Genomic DNA, 17689 nt, shown 5'->3' on the forward strand with positions numbered 1-17689 from the left:
GTTTAAAGTGTAATTAGTAGGTTGAATTCTGCAGTCCAGAATAATGCTAGTGGCTAAGCAATTTTTTAGTGGGCAGAATGTACCTATATTTCATGAAGATTATTTAAATCCAAAAAAACACTCCAAGTCCCTAACTATAGAAAACAGAGAAAAACATTTTTGACACCTAACATATTCATACGTTGCTATTGCCAAAATGACTACACTGAAATTTGAAGGCTTAAACTGCATCTGGTTAGAGATCACTGTGAAAGCAATTTCTACAAGCTGTTTATTCCTTTGAGCTCATTCATTTACTGATAGCACTGTCATTTTTTGACAGACAATAATGAAGGTATTAGTACCTGTTGTACCCTACTCTGTGCATTTTATATACCTTTCCTCATTAAAGAGTATTTTGACACATTATAACAAGATAGCATTATTCTTTATGCTTTACGCACAGGTAACAACTTTATAGTAGTCTATTAAAAATAGCATTTTTTTTTTTATTATTAGATACTCTTCTCTTTGCTTTTAAGGTATGACAGATAAAGACCTTCTGTAAGATGCCATTTTTTTCCTAGTTAAATATGCACATATGATTGAATTTTACAACATCCAAATAAAAGCAAGATTCAAAACATACCTTCATTCTTCACACAAAGTACACTGTAGGAACCTTTTTTTTGGTAATGCTGAAGTTGTTGGTACTATTCTAAAATACATCTTCTGTTCTATCTGATTGCTGCTTCTCCCTGTGTATTTTGAATATTAAACTATGGTTACATGGTTTGGTTGGAAAAGGCCTCGTAAATGAAAACATTGTAATGGAAACGCTTTTTTTCTAGCTCTGCTAGAAGTACCATGTAAACTCTACTTCATCTGATTTTCATTGGGGATTAATTTTAGGAGGTTGCTTGCTCTCCATGTTTCTGATTTTGTTCCTTTAAAATACTGCTTTTCTCCAACCTCCCACTGCAAACTTCTTACAGGATTTTTTTTTTGTTGTTGTTAGCTAGGCATATAAAGTAACTATAAACCTGGACTGGGCCTCTGCACGCAGTGGTAGTGCAAATGAACAACAACAGTAAGTGTTGGGAGTTAAAATGCCAAAGTTGCATAGTTGTAATAGCAGGATTTTATTTCTAGTTCCTTAAGTAACTAAAATCAAAAAATCAGGGCAAAGCAGAACTGGTTTTGTTCAAACAGAGTATTTCACATTTTTGCACTAGCATTTTTCCTCCTAAGACCACTACATCATTTACCAGTCTCATGTAATTCCCATCCTTGTCAACAGCTACAAGGACCACATCTTCATCCAAATCCGTAATATTATTTTATCCCAAGAGCAATGCTTGACTGATGAAAGAACAGCCTGCCAGCCTCATATACAGGTTGTAAAAGGAAATACGATGGCAGAGTCATCACAGCAGGCCTTTCTTCCAGCTAAGTTGGCAACACTGCTCATTTGGGAAAAGTGTTTGCAAAGAGGTACATAACACTGACTCATCTAGATTAAGTTTTTTTTTTTTTTTTGCTCCCTGCTTACTGAGTAAGGGAATTAAATAAGATTCATACAAGCCTGGCCTCCTACTAAAACTGAATTTGACCAGCATTGCAGCATGCATCTTCTGCAGATTAAATTCTTAATGACTACATCTCAGCTGATCTCATACCTTTAATTCATGAGCTGTATCTATTCTGTGATCCCTGTTGGGACTCCAGTAGTGGAGACTCACCAACATGACTTCAAAGTGCTGAGTGAGGTGTCGCAAAGAACAGTTGTGGCAGCAGAAAGTTTATAGCTTAACATCACTGTCTCAGACTGTTCAGCGACCCTGCCTCAGCTTTAACAACCACTGTACACAAGTTATTTTTGAGTTAACTCAGGTGCAAATGCAAGGCTGGCACCCTGAATTGCTTATGTCATAGATGAATCAAGGCAGGTTCAATTGGAATTTCAATCAGGTATCAGGTTAAAACACCTATTAGTACGTTCCATTAATACATCACTTGCAGAATAAAGGTCCTAGAAGTGAATAATCCCTGAGGCAATACAATACCCTCCCAATATCTGGCCAACTCATCCCAAGAGAAAACTAGCAAAGCCATGATTCTACCCAATATAAATGAGAAAGAGGACTGCAGGGAAGAGGTAGAAAGACCACATGACTGGTAGTAACACAGCAAAAGTATAAATGGAATGAGTTTCTTCATTCCTGGCATTCATTTCTGAGGAAACAGGGAAGATAACTTCAGGAGAAGCTTCAAAAGGCCTCACCTTACTGGCCACATAATACAAATTTTCTTTTGTTTTAAAGAAAGGCATGAGGATTTTACTACAGTATTTTTCTTTAGCCAGCTTTATACTCGAGCCCAAAATCCTATCCTCTGCTCTTCTGGGATAAGCATGTGTGTGTGTATCTGTGCATTTCAGTAATTTATATAAAAGTCAATCCAGTGGTGTGATGAGAAATGCACATTACATTTAAATGAGCAGAGGGAATAACAAAGAAAACAGATGAAACCCATTACAGGTGTCTGTGAGGAAGGGAATACGGATGTGAAGCTCCAGTCTGAGAATTTTAACAGCTGCCATTAAAATACCCCAGTGAATTAGAATAGTAAAGCCTTTAACAAATCTTGCAGGTTACTGATGTTTGGCCTGTGCATCCACAGAGGGCTGAAAATAATGAAGCAAGTTTTAATCTCAGCCAATGAGTTTAGAATAATTTTGTATTCTGGCAATTCTCATTTTCATCATGCAGAATAAGTCTTTCACTCTGAGCAATCTCTCTTTTGTAGAAGCAGAGTAAGATGTAGTATTTCAGCCTTTTGAGTATTCAGACCAACATACACAGCCAGAGGACTAGAAGTCATCTCACTCTTAAATGTAGCGCAAGCAGGATTTAAACTGTGAGCTATTTGAAGTAGCCATATAAACTGGCAGCTTGCTGTCCATTTCTAGTTATAGCACTAGAAGGGTCAGTTAGGTTCATAATAAAATATACGAAATCTGAGTTCAATCAGCTTTTATTTTTTTGTTAATTAGAAAAAAAGGAAACCCTTGTAAAGAATCAATTATTTGCCTTTTTTATAGAAATTATCCCCACTACTATGAAAGGAGCAGTCTTTTTGCTAAGATTATTAGAAATGAAACAATGACATCTGCAGTAGGATTGGCCTGGAGATGCTCCTTCCATTGGCTGTCCTGGCTACACAAGAGGTGAAAGAGAGAAAGGTCTGAGAGGCAGGCTGGCAGGCACACACAGGTCCCACTGCAAAGCACTCAAGCACAAGGAAGTCTAGAATAACTACAAATTATCTCTTACTTCAGTAACCCTTCTTCAAAATACAATGTTTTACCATTGAAAGAGACAAAACTTCAGTTCAATCAAGTTATAAGATTAAGCAAATCAGGCTGTACGGAAAGATTACAAAACACCAGCCATATATACACACATTATTTGCCATTGTCTATCCCTATACTACACAAAAACATCGTAAGAATAATGTAGTGTAGTATACAGTTGCATTTTAATTGCTTACTATATATGTGTTCACATACCCACTCTTCACTCAAAGCTCAGGGTGAGCAGGGGCTTTCTTGTCCTCCACAACAAGAAAGGCAAGGCTGACATCAAGAATCAAAGTACATATCTAGTCATCACTACCTAGATAAAGATATTAAAAATAACAGAAAACCCTAAGACACAGCAGCCTACGACAGGCCTTGTCTATTGTTTTCAATAGATCATAATCCCAGGACAACCAATAAGCAGTTCTACTGCCACATACAATATTCAGTGTCCTTCCAGTACAACTCCTCTATGCTCCTACTGCACACATAGAAGGACAAATACTGGAAAACTAACAAAATAGAGGAAATTAAAAGAAGCAAAAAAAATACATAAGAGAGATATAGCTTATTTAGCGTGCTCTATAAGCAGCTGTAACCCACAAAACCAATCATGGGCAGAGACGCTTATCCAGTGGTCTGTAAACAAGTGTTGTCTGGGTTACCCACATCAATTTAGAAGACATATATGGACAACCCCCATAATCAACCACTAAACCCTCCTCTATCTTCAGTCTACTTGTGCAAGACAAGTAGAACATTAGAATCCACTCTAATTCTGAAAATTAATAGGAGATACTCAGCATAACCCAGACCTTCTCTTGGTGGGGAAAGTTATGATATTGGAGAATCAGGAATCCATAAAGCATGTAAAGTAACAGTTCAGCCTACTTTAACGCAACACCCTCTAGGCCATTACATATCATGTAGCACTTTAGACGCTCTTCAGAAAAATGATATAATTTTATCTTGCCAGAAATAAAGAACAAGTTGCTGAAAGAGGCACAATGCTCCTTTAAAAGGATTACAGTATAAATGTAGTCACCATAACTTGCTTGTTTAGATCAGATATTAAATCTTGAACTGCATTTTGAGTGTGAAAACTGTTGTCTTTACTTCACATGAGAACTCTTTAAAGACCCCAAATTATTGGGAAATAGCTACATGGCTTTCTACAGTATGCAGCACTATGCTCAAAATTTAAAAAGAAAATAAACACTACAGTATCCAAAGTACATTGGGATCTAAATTTCAACATTCATAGGTGCTTGGATATTAATGTTTGTTAAGTTTACATTAATATTCAAACCTTTATTTAGACCTAACTTGTAAAAGTTCTTCAAATACTGGATAGTTCAAGCCAGGTCTTTCCCTTTTTTTCTGGTAACAAACAGGTAGCTAAAAAATTTTCTTTTTAGTCCCCTGGTTAAAAAAAAAAAAAAAAAAAAGGGATTTTGATATTCTGCTCTTCTCCCATATATTGATTTACCCAGGTAATTTTAGATCAGTAAAGCAAATAATTACAGGTTACAGTTTTGCAAATCATTAGAATACTTACTTCAAAACAAAATTAGCTTCTTTTATACTTCTTAAGAGAAAACTAATAAAAATAAAAATCAGAATTAAAAAGTATTTTTAAAACTGAAAAATATATTATTGTGTTTGTGAGAGGTAAGGGAAAGAACAGCTTTAACTTTTCTTGCTAAGAGTTTCTGCTTGTAAAGACACGCCTCTTAATTGTTATTTTGAAGGTTATTCATACCAACTGCAAATACAAAGCCTTTTTCAATCATTTGTAGTACATGGGATGTCCAAAACACATATCCAGAAACAAGGTAAAAAACTGGGTATTTACATTATGCAAATGAAAGGTAATTTGCACACCAGATTTGCAGTCATGAAAAAAATCTCTTATTTAAAAACACAAATATTGGTATTATAAAACTGTATATAAAATCCAATTAAAAACATAACAGAACTTCAGCAACTGACAGTTTATCTCCTTCCAATTGTCAACTGGAATCGAGAAAGAATGATGGGGTTTAAGAGACTCCTTTTTCATAGAGACTGCCTCCTTTTGCTACAAAATCTAAAGTATGGTTTAAAAAAAGTTTTAGCTAGCTACAGCCAAGCATGGCAGAATTTGGCCCAGCCTGCAGACAATCCAAAACCATACCTCCTAGGATTATTAATCCATTGGTAGTAAATTTAACCTTTAAAGTAATTTATTGCAGACTGAGGAAAGCAGAAAAGTAAGCAGCTTGATTAGAGATGTAAGGTGAAGAGAGCACTGCTCTGGTTCCTTAAGTAAGTCAAACCTGTGTAGCAGCTGGAGCACAGGGAGCACGCTACTCATCTCAAACCTGCCTGAAGGTTATGTGAAAACTGGCTACACCTTGTAGCACGAACTCATCAAATACCACGGGGAAATGTGCTTGAGTACAGACTGCAGGGTATGGTTTGCAGTATGTACTTCTCAGAATGCTGCTAGAGTAACAAGGAAATAATAAGCATATATGAAAGACAAAGGACGTGACTGCCATTAGGGAATAAGTGTGCATTAGGGGCTTTTAAAATTTAATTTGGATACCAAATTATAACTCGGTTCTCTTTCCTTCACAAACAACAGCAACCAAAAAAGCTTCTGACCTAAAATAAGCCTGTTTAAAACTGAATGCAGCTATTACTCAGCCTTTATACTGTACTATCATCCTGAAAATACTACCAAATGAGGTCCTATACTTGTCCTACAAATGTCAAAATCCCTGCCCCAAAGAGTTTGCAGGTTGTGTTATAAAGTCTAATTATAGTGTGAAACCAGAAACCTCCTTCCAAGTGGCAAAATTCTGAAAAATCAAGATAATTACAACCCTAGCTCATCCTGATTTGTGAAGCTATTTTTAGAACAATATAGGCTGATGTGCTCTAAGCTTTTTTACATTTGCATTAACTCCTCTGTGATTCCTCCTCTGAAATGTGTGCATAAGCTGAGTCCATGTGAGATTCTACCACTGGCGCTTGTCATAAGAATTAAATCCCTCTCAAGCTTGTTTACAGCTCAGTACTTGTCATACTGCTCCCCTGAGCTTCATGGCTCACTGCTTTTTGTTGTTGTTGTTTTTCCTCTCTGGCTCTGTGAAAGATTTAATTTCTTTTTTGTTTATGTGTGTACTTACAGTTGCAGGTGCAGAAAACAAAAAAATTGCTGTACCCAGATGTTTTGAAGCTCCAGTAACATACATTCAGCTGAAATTAAGGAGAAAAAATATATTAGATAAAAAACAACCATCTCATACAGTATTTTATAGCATATTTAATAAGCGTATCATGTTTCTTTGACATCAAGACTCTTGAATATAAGTTTAGGAAAACCAGAATATTCTACAGTTGCTGTCTTTATTCTTTTGCGAAGAGCTTTTTAAAGTCTGAAGATGGTCCAATTACTCCTATTTCCAATTTTGCTAGTATCTTGTTGTAGTGGTTACAGACTCTATTATAAGTACAGCTACTGCACACCAAGCTGTCTTAACTCATTACTGAATTAGTTGAACCTTAAAGAGCTTGATCCAGATTCTCAGCCATACTTTGGAAAATATACTGTATCGTTAAAAAAATTACCCTCTTGCTTCTGCAGAAATAGGAGAAATTCTTGCCTGGATTGCCTGTAGAGACCTTAGTTCTTACATCTCAAATCACATCTAGTTCAACATGTCTACATTTCACAAATGCAGCTGGTTAACCTTGCAAATTCATTTACCCCACCACATATTCAAGCAGTCTATAAAAGGCTGCAAAGATGAATACGCTACTGTTCTATAGGCAACTACTGTAGCTATCCACACACATGCCGTAATGGCTTGTCTGCTTCACCTTAACAGCATGTGCAGACACAGAATCTTTCTGCAATCAATAGAGTGGCTGCTAACTTCTTTGTTCAAGCTCAGCGCACGCATTAGGAATCTTTCCTTACATATACATGTTCCCAGTCAAATAAGTTTATTAGCACAACTATGTGCAGAACAAAATAGTTCTTCTTGTGATTTTTTTGATCAGCATTTACATTATAACTTTTCTAGTCATGCACAATCTGTAACACAGACCTTGCTGGTGATGGTAATAGTAAAAATATAAGCACCTGAGCAGAATCCAGTGGAATTTTAAAGGATGCTGTTGTGAAACTTAAATGACTGGATCTGCTTTTCTTTTACCTCTTTTCAGCTTCAGTAACTTCCTCTAGAGCTTCTACTGGGCAGTTAATGGAAAAGCCTGAACAGTTGCTCTGTGACATTACTGTACAGTCACAGTGTTCTGCCTACTGTTGCAGTGGGAAAGATAGACTGCTGGGCTCTTTTTTCTTCTTTTTTTTTTTTCCTTAATATCTGCATTTTTGATTTTGGTTCTCTGGTATTCTAGTTGTCACCAAAATAAAGACAATTCTTCCCCCAGTGAGGCTCAGTATGTTCCTGATCTTGGAACTGATTTGGCACAGTATTCAAAAGTTTAGGGTTATAAGAGAGGTGCCATGAAATTGGTGAGTATTAGGTCTACAAATACATAGAACTATTTCTTCTTTCTAAGTCTCCTTGGTTTTATACCTAGCTTTACTAACTTCACTATGCACAACTAAAATATACACTCTTAAACTGATGGCAAAAAAATAAAGATATGGTTCAGTAAACAATGTAGTAGAATAAGTCCATTTTCTATGCTAGGAGAATGAACACCAGGATAGTTAAACTGTTTTTTACAGCATCCTCAAAATTTGAAGCGCTGCACAAATAAAAAGACATTACTGACTGACTCCAGCAAACAAAGATTTTCTACTCTGTGCTTATTTTTTCAGCAGATTAAATAAAAGATAGATACAATAGTGGTTGAGGTGTAGGAAGCACTTTTCACCTACCCGGAACAAGATTTGGCAGTGAAATGTATTTAGCTTGATGGACAGGAATTAGCCGAGTTCAGAATGAGTGACCTTGTAAATTATTGACCTTTACCTAATTGGTGTACATTATATTCAAGAATATCAGATTACAGTCATGTCAAATTTTTTTCTGCTGTGAGGCCACAGATAACAGATAGTTTGGTCTGAAGCTGAAAAGAATCTAATGTTTCTTGACAGAGTCCTCTACTCTCATTAACTAAAAGCAGAAACATTTCGCTTGTACATTCTTTGTTCCACTCACAGTAAAGTTCCTGTTTGCTGCTGCTTCTCATTGATCTTTTATTGCAATGATGCATCTAGACAAACCGATGACACTCTTCATTTGCTGATTTGTATCTTCTCCGGAGATTATCTTCAGCAGAATTCCTACCAGCTTTAGCACCGCCTACAAATAAGAGGATATACCTGTTATTGTAGTGAGACAGAAGTTTAGGGTGGATATATTTTACCCACTCTCATTTGGATAAGCAGGAGAACAACTTTTAAAGCATTTTTTCAGTTTATTTTACAGAGTTGAAGGTCACATACAAAATGATATAAAAGAGATGCAATCAAGAAACTCACAGTTTAAGTGGATTGTAAGCTCTCTCAAACAATGTATTTTGTTATTACGGAAAGAACCAATGCATTTGTAAAGAGTGTGTGAACACATCAAATAATGAATGCATTAATCTAAACCACATACGATGTGAGAAGACAAAAAATATATTTTTATTACAGCCAAAATACAAGTGGCAGTTGGAGGTCACAGCATGTTAAAACACTGCTAAGCCACAGTTCCCTAGTGCAGTTAAATCACTCAGTGCTAACTCACAGTCAGGAAAAAGAAAGGTGTCCCCTTTCATGCAGAACTCTGTTTTGGTTTAATTTCAACAATAATCTTTCCCATATATATAATACTGTCTATAGACAACTATGCTAGGAAGGGCCACCTTTAGCGTGGTGGAAATGCACAAGTCTAGCAAATGTTTTGAGAGCAAAGGTGTCTTGGAGAGGAACAATGTTTCCCAGAGCCCTTAGGTAGCCCCCACCTCACTAGCACAACCTGATTGATCACACAACTTATTATATGGAGAGAGAAGATGAAATCCTATTTCCCTCCAATGGGTAGCTCACCTGGCCAGGAGCATACTTTGATTAGCAGAATCCTCTAAATCAAGTATAGTGGCAATAGTACAACAGTCTGTTTAGATAAGTTTGTGCTCAAAAGAGTGTAAGGATTGTTGCTGAACTCTACCCTCTTTTTAACATGATCAAAAATAAGTTGTTGTGTTTGTGTTGTTTTTTTTTAAACTCTCCATATACATCAGGGAAAATAAAACCCAATTATATTTGCAATGTGGTTGCACATAAACAAGGTGTGCATGTGTGTGTGTACAAGGCAAACTTGTGGGAATGCAGTAACAGTTCAGTGTGGTTAAGACTTCACTTGACTTCCTATACCACCACCACTTACCCTCCACCAAGTTCAGCTTTTTCTGAGTTTCCTTTCAAGCTGAAATCTTCTAATTACTTATACTACTGGGATTCATTTTGAGTCCCTCCATTCTGTCCCAGATTTATTTAGTAATAACATTTCATTTATAAAGTAAATAAAAACTAAAGTATGAGTGATTAGTACCTTCCTGAGTGGCAGACTAGTTTTTATTTAACAAAATCCTATGCAAATAATATTTGAATTCAGAATCCATATTTAAAATGAATGTTCTGTAATTACAATAGGATATTGCAACATGCTTGCTTGGATAAACCAAATATATTGAATTTGCATACATCTAAAAACATATTACATGCATGCAAATAATGGAAGTTGTATTATGACCTTTAAAGACTACACTGAAAGTTGTATAGGTCTTACTCAAAAAAAGGCTTCCTCCTTTAGTGACAGCAGTTGATTGAAACTAATAACGTCTCTGGAGACCCAGCCATAATAAGCAGACAGTCTCACAGACCCAATAGCTTCATTACTTGCAGCTGTTTGGTATACTGAAAGCTCACTGTGCTTATTCCTCTTCTGGCAATGCTTTCCCTTGTCACAACAGAAATTTGTATACAATCCCCTACAGACTACTCCAAAAGCTTTATTTTTTAGGCTGTGGTTTCCCACAGTATAATAGTCCAAAGTGTGTCAAGATGCAGGCTTAGAAGGGAAGAGAATCATCTTTTTCACCTCAACTGTATCTGTGGCTCTAAGAGAAAGATAAACTTTAAGGTACACAGCCCTTCTTGGGGTTGTGAAACTGAAGCAACTGAAGCAACAAACCATGAAGTACAAGCTGGAAATAATTATTTTGAATTCTATTATGTTCATCAGTTCCACAGTTTGAGAGAGAAGGCAGGTGAAGAGCACAAACAGGCACCAGCTAGGGGAGAAACCAGGAAGGTCTTAACATCTACAGGAACGGCAAAGAAATCACTTATGAAATAGCCACGGATAAACTAAAAGTGGAATGATGACAAAATTCTGACTGCAATATTTATTTTAAATTTATGCTGTACTCAGTCCATTGTTGTTAATATCTATTAAAAGTTTTAATTTTACTTCCAGGCTCATCTTTCAAACACCTCTGATGAAAACCTTGCTTCTGATATTTAAAGACAATACCATTGTTACATCTGGTTTGATACCAGCACTACACTCTCACTAGTATTTTAAATATGCAAAGATAAACAGCTGCAAAGGGAAAGCATTACACTGAATAAAGCTGAGAAGAAGAGATCTGGGCAGAGTGGATTATTATAGATTCCCATCCACAAGTAACTTGCATAATGTCTGCTGGGGAAAGAAAAAAAAAAAGGTATGTTTGCTGTATTTTAAATATAGGTTGTACTTCAATTTTCCTTTTCATCAACAAGATTGCCTTCTGAGGAGCCCGGTGGTAAATGGATTTCTTTTGTGGAATAGACAGAAGTTTTAGGTTATTAAAAAGTATGTTCTGCTTTAAGAATTTTATCTTACTACTTTAAATTGAGTCAATACTAAGTGCCAAGCAGGTATATAAACAATACAGGTTCAGTGCATTGAAGCAAACCTGGAGAAATTTCGTAGGTAAACCTCAAGAAAAGGTAAGTGATTATCAGCCTTAAAACAGAGGATGGCAGTCTGCCTTGATACTTCACTGCTGGGGTACTTATTAGCTTGCTATTTCAGAGAAAGGTCACAAAAAAGTTGCAAGCCATATTTTAAAGGATGTTTATACTAAGCATTAGTGCTAGGACACTCTTAGGAAGAATTGGCAGAACTTCATTATGTAGCAAAGATGAATAAAATGCTACTATTCACATCTTAATGTTAAGTCACTTCTTAATATATTAATATAAAACTGCATACATGCCACATGCTAACAACTTCTTTTTGGTTCCATCAAGGAAGATCATAAAAGCACTTGTCTCCTCTAGGACAACAGAGGGAATCCAGTATGTTATCTGGGAAAGAAAAGAGAGGACAGTCACACAACTACAAGAAAAGCTTCCCCACATCAGGATCTTTTTGTGAACTCTGATCTGATATGCATATCTCAAGTTTTTTTGCTATCTTTCAGAGCCATTCAAGTCAACCTCACTACTTCCCCAAGCTACAATTTTAGGAACAGTAAAAAAAAACATCACTTTATCAGATAAAGCAGGTTAAACCACCTGTCCTGCATGTAACACGCTCATGATTAAAATTTTGAACTTACTTTTGCTTCTCTTCCGCATCTGTTGCTTTTCATCTCCATCCAACAACCTAAAAGTTGTTTATACATGAACCATCAAGAAAGATACATTCCAAGATACAAAGGATTGTGACAGGCAGAAAGAAGCCATCTAAATGATATTTAGGTGAAATGCAATGTATTTCTTAGATATATTTTATATATATCTTAGATATATTTCTTAGACAGAAAAATTGTACTCCATGCATAAGAATAAATAGACATAAAACATATTGACTGAGGAATGAAAGCCACATTTTTCAAGGCTGCTGCATCATCAGTATGACAAGACAATCTCCTTTATAAAGATACCAGTGTATGCTATCCCATTCACCAAAGCTTTTGTTCCAAATAAAACAGCTCTTTTAAATTAAATGCTTAATATTGAGAATTTAGTGAACTAAAATTAAAAAACCCTAGGTTTATTTACATTAACTTCATAACACAAGCAATGGTCAGCAATGGTCATTCTAAAAAAAAAAATCCCCCACTTTAAATGCAGATACACAGATCAACATCACAGTTATTCTTGTGGTTGTCATAAAAACCTCAGCCTCTCTGAAATAATGGTTCAAACAGTAAATAAACTTCAACAAAACCAGCTCATTTTTACATCCATAAACACACTTTATAATGCCTTGCGGGCATAACAACTACATTAATCTCCCTCAAAAAGAAGTGTTTCACAGCTAAGTATTTTCCACATTTTCTTCTCCCCCTGCTCCTTTTTCTTTTTTATTAATATGTATCTGGTGCAGTACAGAAGAAAACAACAATTTCACATGCTTAGCTTGGATCAATAAAATGACTAAATACAAAATTTCAGTCAAGTGTTTTAAAGCTAGAACAGTGATCCAAAACCTAAAAGAACACAGCACGAAACTCTGCGCAACCTCTGTAAACTAATATGAAATACCAGTCAACATATTTTCATTTTTATAAAGCAGTGAACTAACAGAAATAATACGTAGTCAAAATTATACTTAGATACTTAATGCTCAAAGGAGATAAAGTGCTGGGCTTCATCATCACTGTTCCTTTGAGCTACATTAAAATTAGAGCAAAAGTTTTATTAAAAGCAAAAATCATTCGAGTAATCATAAAACATACTTACCAAATTTTTTATTAGAGGCATATTATATTAAGCATACATCAAAAATGCAGGTTGCAACTACACAAAATAAGCTCAGCTCACAAGCCTCAAAAATAAAACACTAATGAGAACAAGAAGAGAACAATCAGGTATAAAATCTGTTCTACACAAATTTCTGAACAGTCTCTTACAAAACTTTACTGTGACAGCGTACGGCCACAGTCTTTGGTGGAATATTAGTATACCTTAGAGCATTAAAAAAATAATTCATTGCCTTCTACATGCTAGCATATAAATAACAATGCTTACACTTGCAGAAAAGCTTTGAGTTTTTTTTTGGTTGGTTTTTGTTTTTTATGTAAGGTTTTGCAGAATAAAAAGTGTTACTCGGGATTCTTAACTCAGCCCTTCAGTTTCTAATGCCTTCTGTCACTAAAGCACCAGAGAACGTGACTTAACACCTATTGCCCAGGGTTCTTCTCTCTCCATTTCCAATAAGTACCTTAGTTATAAAAATGTTCTTGATGTTTTGGTTCTGCTAGGTTTTGCTTAAAATGGCAATTTGAAATACATCAGCCTATTCTTGGAACTCACTATGAACTATGATTCAATCTGATTATTTTCCTGGGTTTATTCATGCATTCTATGAAAGAACTGAATCCTAGGTAAGCCAAAGTTTCTTTCACAAACTGCACAAGACAAACTGAGGCATTTGCCATACTTGGGAAGTGCCAAGTGACTGTATCATCACTGAGCATATTCTATTAATTACAACAGCTTTCCATTAAATGCAAATAAAGAACACGTGTGGCATGTGACTTCCTTAAAAATACAAAGTTATATAAACAAAGGTGAAGTTGTTATTCAAGCACATATTGTAAATGTCTTCAGAAGGGAAACAGTGATTCTAGTACGGATACCAAGAACTAACCTTAAGTTACTTTTTTTGGTAAGGCAAACTTCAGATAAAACGTCTTTCTAAATTCAAAGAGAATGGTGGCACAGAATAACTACCAACGGCTGGATGGGAAAAAAAAAACAAAACAAAAAAACCCTTTTACATCACTCAGAAAACAAAAAATTGAATTATGTGCACCAATTACATTCAAATAGCTCAGAATGCAGTCAGTGTTAATTGATCTTCTGGAGTGACATCAGTCAAAAGCACCAATTTAACTTAGCTCTAGGAAACCCACTGAATACAGAACGGAGTAATTTTCATCATTATGCAACCTCTTGCAGCGTTCAAACAGCAAACAAATTACTTCAGATACGAAAACTGCAATGGATTCTTAGATTTTCTCCTTCACAAAATAACATGCCACTGCTTTCATGATACATTTTATTGGCCTATTTAAAGTTATCCCATGGTCTTGCTAGAACAACCTAGTTCTCTCTCACCTCTTCCTTTGGAAGCGCTGGTATTTCATGTGTGTGTGATATTTCATTGTGAGTTTATGGCCTAACATTACTGTTTTAAGAGATACGGATTCTCTACATGGATTGAAATAAATAAGGGTTTACATATTAAATATCTGAGAATACATATATATTTTTGTCAAATACTCAGGTTTTTAAATTTTTGATTTTCCAAACTTTCTCAACAGTAGCTTTCAAACTATACATTTTTCATCCACATTTGTATTATTAAAATGGTAAACATTTTAAAAATTTAATTGCATAATAAAAGACAAATGTGAGGACATTACGAGCAAGTACCATACAACTGGCTCCACCTGAAGTTAATGTTTCCAACACCACATATCAGATTGTTATTCAAAATAATTAACTGGCATGTAAAAATTAATATTCATATTAAAAATAGTACAGGTTTCTCTTGGTTTATATAAACACAGGAACTCCTTCAGTAACATATGCACCAAGTTCTACAGCTGGTTTAGAACTCTGCAATACCCTTTTTGGAATGCTGTGTTTTATAATCACTCATGCCTACAAGCATGAAGACACTAGACCTGTTCATACTACCTCAAATTAAAAAATTCACTACAACTTTTAAAGATCAGAAGAATACTGCAACTTATTGTTCTCAGCTTTTTCACTTGTTTCTTATTCGGAGTTCTTAAAGCAGCAGATCTTGGAGAGCTGTGACTATGTAAGCCATTACACTTTTCTTTCTAAAAGGCTTCTACACCTGCATGGATGAAAATTAAGAAGCACTTTAACATCTGATTCATATAGCTTTTTAAGAGTTTGAAGCCATTTTTGAGATGTGGTTTATTTAGAAGTTCCAACAATGAGCTGAATGGTCTCTAAATTTTAATACTGTTGCTAATTAGACCCATTTAGCAGCTAAGCCTAGTTAACCTAAAAGGACAGAGCAGACTTCAGTAGCATGTTGATGGCCCAGAAAAATATCTTTATATAATCTGGAAAAGTTGGCGCATCTAACCACAATATACAGCTACAAAAATACGCTTATGCATAGGCACTTGCTTATTTCAAAAAATCACTTACGTGTCAAATTCAGAATTTTGAAATGAAATAATTTCTGGAATCTGCTAATAAATCTTTTTTTAAAAAGGTGGGAAGACTATGCCCAAAGTTACAAGCTGAGCAATAAAATTATTCACAAAGACAAAATTTTGTTGCAAATATTTACTCAAAAAGTAATAATTTACAGCAGTGCTTTAACAGCTGTTCAAACATTTAACATTCATTAGAAATAAAACTAAGTCAAAAGCACGTTCTGAATGTTTCAAATGGAGCAATGAAGTCCTAAGAGCAAGCTACTGTTAGTCATTTGCATTCCTATACCTAGCTGCTAGCTATAAAGAAAAAAAACAACCCAAAACCAGCAGCTATCTTTCTGTACATAACAGACTACAAAAAAACCTGAAATCGAACTGTACATTCCTATGCTCTCGCGTCCTTTTTGTAACAGTTAGCATTTAGCAGCTGCAAAATGGCAGAACGTATGCCAGCTGGTATTTCCAGTTTGGGGTTTTCCTTCTTTCTGCTTAAAACAATTTTTACATTAAACCATACTTTGGTTTGACTTACAGACCATTCCTATGGGTCTACTACTAAGAATATTTAAAACAATGGTAAAAGCCTAACAGCTACAATACTTTCAGCAGTATGTCCTACTTTATACAATTATGCTCGGTTATTTCTGCACAGCCTGCACATTGAAAACCCCACAAATATATATATTTTGTCATAGTATTTCCACTTTCACTGAAAGTTTATTAAGGTAAGCTTACAGTCTGGCAGGATTACACCTGTACAGAGGTGCATAGATTCATACAATTCTGTTTACATGCTTTTACAGACAGGAATGTGACACCAAATCCAAAGGTTTATGTTTACCCAATTTATCAGTAGACCAACAACCATTGCTACAAGTGTGCTCCACTTCAGCAGCAGAACTGAATTCATACTAAATTCCACCATTTCACTTAAGGATTTTTAAAAATCTTTTCTTGACTAGCAAATCACTTTATGTGAGATTAAAAAAATAGAATTTATTCCTCCTTTCAAATGTTGGTTTAAGATATACCACACAGAAGAGACAGGCAGACAAATTGAAATGTGTTACCTTTCATAAACTTAGTTAATTTAGTTGTACATACATGTACATGCTACCTTCATATGCAAAGTTTCCCTGCCGTGCCTCTTTCTCTCTCTCAAAAAAACCCTACGAGCAACCATGAGCACACTTGTCAGGAATGGTCCATGGTGTTCCTACCATTATCTATAATAAACAATAAAATGAACACAATTTCAGCTTGTTTCATTTTCATCTGTCTTGTTCACAGTTGTTTCCATTCTGTTGGGACTGCTTTCTTTAGAAGTCTCGTCTGTTCGTTCAGAGGGTCGTTCAGCTTTCTTTGATGAAGGTGCAACGTTACCTTTCTGAAGAATTTCAGTCGCTTCATGCTCTAGCACCTCTGATGGAGTCAAAGGCTCCAAATGAATACTGCCTTGTTCACTAATGTCTGAACTAACGGATTCAGGTTCATTTCTTTTTCTCAAGAACTGCTCAAAACTAACATCTTCACCCAACGTTAGTTTTAAGTCCTTTGCGTTCATTGCTGAAAGTGTAGTTTCATCCAAGTTTTGTACTTTAGTCTGGTCAGTCAAGACACCATCATCTGAACTTTGGCAAGTTTTCAACTCACTTTCACCATGAATACATTTTTGTTCTTTGTCTACTAATTGTTTGCTACTATCTGAATCACAACATGCTCCTTTCTCATGCAAAGAATTCTTGGAGCTATTGTCATCGAGTTCCAAATTGGGAACATTTTTTGTATCTGAGAATGATGAGTTTTCTTCATTCTTTTCAACCGATGCAACTTTTTTAGTTTGATTTCTATTGCATTCTTTTGTTTCCTCTGAAGACTCATGCTCTTGTTTGCTGAAAAAACAAAACATGTTATTTTTATAACAGCTAAAATAAAGCAACGCATGGCTGTGCTCTGCAAAGTGACACTCAGAGTGGTATTGCAGATTTCCTATTTGGTATTTTCATAGCAAGATGGGCCGAATTTAACAAGTCCATTTTTCTTAACCATTTACAAACTCAGCCTTAGTACTCTTCAATTCTTGCATTTCATCTCCAGAAATGAAGGTTAAGTTGTTCCCTTCCTACA

At 35.5% G+C, this 17689-nt stretch overlaps 1 protein-coding gene across 12 annotated transcripts in view; it reads right to left on the bottom strand.

Moving 5' to 3' along the window:
• Positions 1-12239: 12239 nt before the first annotated feature.
• The window catches only part of ZNF280D (zinc finger protein 280D), a 54257-nt gene continuing 48807 nt past the window's right edge, over positions 12240-17689 (bottom strand). For 9 of the 12 annotated variants that reach the window (XM_035553918.2, XM_050712916.1, XM_035553914.2 and 6 more), the window contains one exon: positions 12243-17454. In XM_035553918.2, coding sequence (XP_035409811.1) covers positions 16818-17454 — 637 coding nt within the window. In that variant the 3' untranslated portion in view covers positions 12243-16817. Of the gene's footprint in view, positions 17455-17689 lie in introns of all 12 variants that reach the window. The other 3 variants (XM_035553921.2, XM_050712915.1, XM_035553917.2) reach the window with 3 other exon arrangements.

Source organism: Cygnus atratus, chromosome 11, assembly GCF_013377495.2.
Source record: "Cygnus atratus isolate AKBS03 ecotype Queensland, Australia chromosome 11, CAtr_DNAZoo_HiC_assembly, whole genome shotgun sequence".
Classification (NCBI taxonomy): Eukaryota; Metazoa; Chordata; class Aves; order Anseriformes; family Anatidae; genus Cygnus; species Cygnus atratus.